At 38.3% G+C, this 7,450-nt stretch overlaps 1 protein-coding gene across 1 annotated transcript; it reads left to right on the top strand.

The window, feature by feature from the left end:
• Positions 1-3,229: 3,229 nt before the first annotated feature.
• sem1 (SEM1 26S proteasome subunit) lies at positions 3,230-7,074 on the top strand. Its single transcript, XM_006636026.3, has 3 exons — positions 3,230-3,392; positions 4,547-4,640; positions 6,897-7,074. The coding sequence occupies exons 1-3, from the start codon at positions 3,317-3,319 to the stop codon at positions 6,934-6,936; spliced, it is 210 nt and encodes a 69-aa protein (XP_006636089.1). The 5' UTR covers positions 3,230-3,316; the 3' UTR covers positions 6,937-7,074.
• The last annotated feature ends 376 nt before the right edge of the window (positions 7,075-7,450 follow it).

A 7,450-nucleotide genomic window follows, 5' to 3' on the forward strand; every position in this document is an offset into this window, starting at 1 on the left:
GTCCTAGCTTTGTGTCACTTTCCCTGGAGGACAAGGAACTCTGTCCCTAATCTGCGGGGGGGATCGGAAAGGCAACGCCGGAGCAGTGATGACAGTCTGCTCACAGCCTCCCCACCCCCCACCCTAACCCCCAAAGGCATGTCTTGATCATCCCCCTGATAGGGCCAGGAACAGAGACTGCAAGACTGGGCTGGGATCCCAGCAAAGACTTAGCATGAATCAAGCCTGAAACCTCTATGAAAGGCGTTCTAAGATCCGAAGAAAGGCTGGGAGTCAGTCTGGGCAGCCTGCTGTCTGGCACTAGAGACACCAGGCGCCACAGTGTAACAGCAGTCTCAGGTATGCCAGGCAGATACTACAACTTCTTCCCAGTTCTTCACTGGAGACTGGGAGAGGGCTATTTAGGAATAAGACACTACATATGATAAGATTTCTTCTTGAGTCTTAGCCACAAATTATAGAACACCTATTGTAATTGTTTTGTATGTTTATGCAGTTTCTTTCATTTGTATTTTACAGTTTCTTGTCTTTTCCGTGATCCACCATCTTCTTGTTTTGATTGTGGTTAATTTTCTTGAACTCACCTCCCCCCCCCCACCACAACACGCACAGTTTTTTTTCTCTCCCTTAACGTTCCAGATGAATCGTATTGCCGTCATGTGTAAACACTTACGATAATTGCAAAATAATTTGAAAATTGAATAAGTGATCAAAACCAAACTGGGCTTTTCTCAGTGTGTCGGAGTACGAAACAACTGAGCAATTTCCAGTGTGGTGCATGTGGTCCTGTGGGAGCTGTGGTGGAGTTTGTGTGCCTCTTCAACTGTGGCTTCCTACCTTGTTTGTTACACTTAAAGGCCACATGGCAATGTGATCATTTTAGAAATTCTAAAATGTCATGTATTTTTTTCTTAGGCATTTGTCCTCCTGTGGGTGAACTCTGTATTGTTCAAATACTGCAGTTAATCATGACAGATAGCTTTTGGTTTTGGTATTTCTTCAAGCAGTAAATTCTGAAAATCTGTATTTCAATACAGCCTTGTATATAGATATATCTAGAAATATAGACATTTCTCTATTCTTTATGCAATATTACATAAAAATGTCAATATTTAAAGTTTGTGACTTTTCCCTTTTCTATTCATTATTGTATATTGTATTGTTCTTTTTTTTTACTTCAAAAAGAGATTAGAAGACTTCCAAATTCTAGAAAGTGTTGTGAATGCACAAACAATTGGTGGAAGATATTAGCATGAGACAGCCAGTCATTTGTAATAAATTCATAACAGTGAGAAATAATCATTGCTGTCTTAAATAACTGTGGCTTCAGTTTTGCCAAGAAATGGTTGTTTAGATGAAAAATGTACTGTAAAAATGTGATTTAAACTCATAAATGTTTAAACAGCAACAGATCTATTCACAGGAGAGAATAATTGTCTTGCTCTCCACCTTCGAAGTTATTTGACTGTACACAGCTGCATGAGCAATGTGATCTTTTCAGGGCGGACGTCCTTGTAATTACAGGGAATGCGAGTGCGTGACGAAAATACCACCAGGACACATCGATCTAAATAACAGCACCATGTATTAGTTATCCTTCTTATGTACGTTGTGCTGTCAACAAAAATCTCAAACAGGATTTACTGGGTACAGTGGCTTACTTTTTTATCAATGATGCAGCAAACATTAGCGAAACGGATTCTTATCAAGCATCAATTATTTTTCTCCTTAATAGAATGGGTTACGTTTGTATGTATCCAATAGAAAGACAAAACACACAGGACCTTTAATTCTATTGCTACACAAGATTCCTAAACATGGTCATAAAGTAGATTCTTCTTTATCTCCATAATCTTTCCATCTTGCTTTCAGGTTTCTATTCCACAATTTCCTTATTAAAAAGACAAGCAGTTTGTCATTCCCATGCAGTGTGGTCAAAAATTAATTTTAGGCTGAACTGGGGATGATGAATTTCAGATGAGTGGTGGATGCAGTAGAATAAAAAGTAAGTTGTACCTTATCTGTATTTCACAGATTGTTCTTTCTTATGAACCTATTATTAATAGAACTTTTATTTCTTGAGTGGACTATCTACATTATCACACTGCACAATTATTTTAAACACATATTATCTGCTGTTATTGTGCTCACAGCTTCAATGTCAGCTTTACGGTTACAGTATGAGAAGACACAATTAAGGGGTAAATACTTTTTTGATTCCACTAATATGTCAAGAATCCATATCAGTATCTTAATAGGAAAATACCATAATTCTGAAGATAGAAGCCGTGTAGATCATACAGAAGGCATACATCCCTTTACCAACTCAAAGCACACATCAGTCCAAAACAGTAGTAAAGGACCACAGCCCAGCAAGATCCTTTTTAGATTATTGTCAGTTTAAGATCCGAATAGAAAGAGATCAATCATTCCCAATGTACTGTGTATACTGCTAGTACTGCCTACACTGTAACAGTATTTTATGAGTGTTTTTCAAGAAGCTCAAAGCACTACACAATAGCACACACAATTGCACAACAGAGACAGATCAGAGAAAACATACAGCTGATTGACTTAGTGAAATAGTGAGATTTAATTACACATTAAAAGCTTAAGGAAAAAATGTATTTTGAGTTTTAATAACACACTGTCTTGTCAGTTCACCTTAAGAATGCTGTTTGTGAAATTCCACTCTTTAACTCAAATCCTAACCTGCTTTTAGCGGACTTAAAGCTTCCTGGACAGTGCACCTCCAGGGAAGGAAAAGCGAACGCCTGTCAGATTTTAGTACAGTAAGTCACTTTCACGCTATATGCGTGTTTCTATCCAAGGTTTTAATTTCAAGTCTGGGATGATTGTAAACATTTTCTAACTTGGCCCATTTCAGTTAATGGCTTAGGTGTGAAAGCTTTCTAAAATATTAAAAATATATAATAATAGTAATAAAAAGTAAACATGTGTGAACAGTCCATTTTACAAGTTGAACTAAAAATACTAAGCCTTTTTTGCCTGTTTTTAATTATAAATGGTCACCGTTTAAAAAGCACTGTAGTATTAAATTGTTTCATTGCCGAGGACCTTTAATTTAATGGAGCTACGTGTTAAAAAAATGCTTTGTTATAAACTGGTGGGGAATGAACAAATTCCGCAATCTCTTTAAGATGCCTCGTCACTTGCTCTGAACAGCAGGATCAACGCGCACGGGTTTCTGCGCAGGGCAATCACCGACAGTCCGCCAGTATCCCGTCAGCCTCACAACAGGGGGAAGAAAAACAACAGCGGCTGCGTCTCGTCGCTCGAGGAGAAGACCGCAGATATGTCTGAAAAGAAGCAAACGGTAGATTTGGGGTTGTTAGAGGAGGACGACGAGTTTGAGGAATTTCCAGCTGAAGGTAACATGGTGTTCGTGCGAATTTTACACAGTATCCCGTCCCAGTCGAAACCTTGTCGCCTGGAAGCGCCGGAGGCCTGATCGTGACTTGACGGTTTACTTTGCAATGAATGGGCTCGAGGGGAAATAGGCCGTGCTGTCCAAAATTAGGCAGCTTTTTAAACACAAGCCCGTATTTTAATAATGGAAAAAAAAAAACAGTGCAGTGCACATCGAGTAAATGGACATGTTTTTCACGATCAGAGTTGGACGGGAGGTTGATGGGTGTGAACGAGGGTGATGTGTCGACAGGCCATTTATTCCGTAATAATCGCTTAAAACGGATTCAGGCAGAATGTACTAAAAATATTCAGTACTTTTGCCCTTTTCTGCGTCTGAGAAAGCCTGAGAAAATCTGCAGCAGCCCAGTTGTGGTCTTGTAGTATCCTTTACCTGTTTCTGAGGCAGCTTGTTTCATGGCATAGACACTGGGCAGGCTGTGGAATTAGTTAGCCAATGAAACCAAGAGCTGAAATAAAACAAAATTCAGTGTTTTGCTGAAGACAGTAAGTTACCATGAACACAGTGGAGGGGCTTGTTTCCCATTCTAACTCCGTACTGTGCATGACAACGCCTCGTCTCCCAAGCCCACCCGTTTGATTATTATTTTTGTAAGGTGGTAGCAAGGACTCTTGTCGTGTTGAAATATCCCTCTTTTTATGATGTATCCAATAGTGTGTGAGTTTAAGCCTTAGCCCTGCGTATTTATACTCACTCTTTAACTACGAGTACTACTACACGACAATTTGATATTAAGGAAGAAGTGATATAATTTAAGGAGGCTGGTTGCTTGGGAAGTGTTCTCCTAACAAGAATTTAAATATCGATAGTCTGTGCTACCCAGGTCAAAACTGAAACTTAGGCCTTCGGGAGTTGTATTCACTGAGGCCAAGGCTTTTTAAGGCTTTTGGATAGAATATTGTTTAGAAAGAAACAGAAACGTCCGGTTCTGGATGTTTCTGGGCATGAATGCCATGCTGGCTGTTCTCCGTACAAGGTTCCAAGCTGATAATGGAAGAGCAGTTAACACTTTTTCTATCGGCCTGCATGCCTTTTTCACTTGATGTTGCTTGCAGACCAGTGGGTGCTGAAGACAGTTTGTGATTTATGTTACAGATTGGACTGGGCTGGATGAAGATGAGGATGCACACGTGTGGGAAGACAACTGGGATGATGACAACGTAGAGGACGACTTTTCAAATCAGCTGAGGTACATCTGCACTGTCACTTTCCCTTGTCTGCAAGATGGCTGTGCAGTGTGAATCGGTCAGCTGTGGCATTCACCCCTAACTGCTGAGTTTACACCACGGCACAACACCTTCAATATTGCTGTGTCTTTCACGTTTTGTATTGGCAGACTACTGCTTTTGCAAAGTAGATTTTCAGTGGATGGTCTACTTCATTGTAAGTAACGATTATGAATTTGAAAACTGGTTTTGTTTCATACACAAGATTAGCAGTTATTATAATAATTGTTTTGCCTTTGTCTGTGCTGTGTGAAACTAATATTAAAGTTTGCTCTAAAACCTTATGCCAAAGTCAGGGTTGTAAGATGTTTTGCCAATGAGAGGAGGCTATTCATCCCATTTAGTTACTAGTTAGTTGCGAATTGACTGAAGGATTTCATCCAGTCATTTCTTGAGAGTAGTCAGTACATCAGCTTCACAGTCTAGCTGAATAGCTTTCATATATCCCCTCGAAACACCTGTGTAAACAAGTGTTGTTTGTTCCCAGTTTTAAATGCACTTCCACATAATGATGTTAGTGTAAGCATTATTTTAATCTTGCTGACGAGTTGAAAAATTGTTACAAAATGTCTTGTGCTTTGATTAACATGGACATTTAACATTTAATCAAATTTACGCATGCTGTGGTTGAATTAAAACAGAAGAATAACTTAATTTGCACTATTTTTGTAAAATGCTGGTTGTATCTTTCAACAGTTTCAAAATCAGGGTTAAGCAAATACAAATCTAATATCAATACAATTAACTTTAAATGAGTGTCCTTAGCTTGAAAATTCTGTGCAGTGTAAATTGTTTCCTGAAAGCTGGACCCCATGAAGATCTGATGATTTAAATCCTCTTCTTTGTGGTTAACATTTTTAATCTAAAGAATATAATTATTAGTTATTGTGTGCAACATAACCCACATAAATATGAAAACGGTTACAAGTTGAGCAAAATACTGGTTGTACATACATTTAACATAAATCTCAAAACCTCTTCATGTAGTTGCTTTAGGGGGGATTACAAGACCAGTTACAAACAATTGGACTCTAGGTGGTCTAAAACCACAATGATTCTTCAATGAATAGCCAAGCTATCCCTTAAATTACATGGTTGGTGTTTTCATGAAAACTGTCTCTCCTCCTCATAATCAGCGGTTAACACAAACATTGAGGGTTGACCACATCGAGGATTTATTAAGTACGAGTAAACTACCTTGCTTTAACTTCCTCTATGTAAATACTTTTTCATTTGTAACTCCACTAGGAACTTACAAACATACTGGAAAAACATTCCGTAAATTATGTTTATGCAATTATTCCAGGGGATTGTGGCCTATAGAACATTTTATATTTCGTTTACAAGTACATTCTCAAAATCAAGGCTGCCATTGTTATTAACGTGGAGTATGTTGGAAATATATTTGCACACAATAAAATTTGCCTTGCTAAAGGTTTTATGTCTCAAGAGGCACAATCTCTGAAAATATGGTACCTATACTTCCAATTACGCAGATATTTATTGCAGAATCCTGTTGCAGTGTTGCCTGTCAAATGCAGTGCATTTGAATGTCATATAACACTACAAAGGCTACAAAAATGTGTTTAGAATTTACACTGTTTTTTAATGATTTGTCATATATAAAATGGATATAAGAATTCTCATATATAAGAATTTGTGAAAAGGCTAAACGTTTTCTTCAGTAAAACGTTGGCCAATTCAAAGTGCATTGAAGAGAAATGAGCCTGTTATAAAACATGCCAGCTTTGGATGAATGCTTCTCAAAGTAAAGGTACGTCTTGCAGGCTCAGAGGTGTCTTGTAAACCATTTATTTCCTGCCTGGGGATCTCATGGTCTTATTAACATCTCTCAAGCCCATAAATGTCAAGTCTGTACAGGAAATCTCCACACAGCAACGTTGACAACTGCAGATTGTCTGTATTGCCACCATCTCATAGCACTGACTCATACGTTGATTTACAGGGAAGTTGATTTTTAGTTAAGCACTCTCAGTGTTTTCAGTTTTGTCTTAATGGGATAAATAATTTAAATGCTACTACAATTGTATTGCCATAAATACAGGATTTATGCTGTTCATTAACATGGAGTAATAGTGAAATATCAGTTTTTAGAAGCTTCTCAAATTATTTTCCACTGTAATTGGTTGAACTCTGTCCTGCTTTGTAGTAGCATCATTTTAATGCTTTCTTAACAGATTTTTTCCCCTATTCTACAGGGCTGAACTAGAAAAACATGGCTACAAAATGGAGACGTAGTTGTCGTCAATCGGAATTATGCCTATGGACTTTAATGGAATTTATACTGTTGTTGCGAAGTACACAGTGAAGACTGATAAATCAACTCCATTTACTATTACATTATTCTTTGTTAAATAAAGTATTTTGAAAACAAAACTTATTGTAGGGATTTTCTTTCATGCTTTTAAATTGGGAAGGGCTTTCAAAACCTAAGTGTTTTGTGCATTTGTACAGACTTAAATTGCTTAAAATGCTTGACAACCTGCCTTTAAAATCTGTCTTTGGGTCTTAAATGAGTGAAGGTGTTCGTTTTAATCACAGATGTGATTTTGAGTCTGGGTCGTGTCATTAACTGACTGTGACGGAGATCAGAAGGCCTGGGCTATCTCAGCAGATCAACTCCTGTGACTTCCTGGGCACCTGCAGGCTTGCGGTTACTTTACAGAGAGATGTGCCTCCCGCCTGCAGCGTTTTCACAGATGTTTGGCCCTTCCCCATTCTCCCAGTGCAGTACACTGTTGAAGCCCACAGC

The sequence above is a fragment of the Lepisosteus oculatus genome, chromosome 10, assembly GCF_040954835.1.
Source record: "Lepisosteus oculatus isolate fLepOcu1 chromosome 10, fLepOcu1.hap2, whole genome shotgun sequence".
NCBI lineage: Eukaryota > Metazoa > Chordata > Actinopteri > Semionotiformes > Lepisosteidae > Lepisosteus > Lepisosteus oculatus.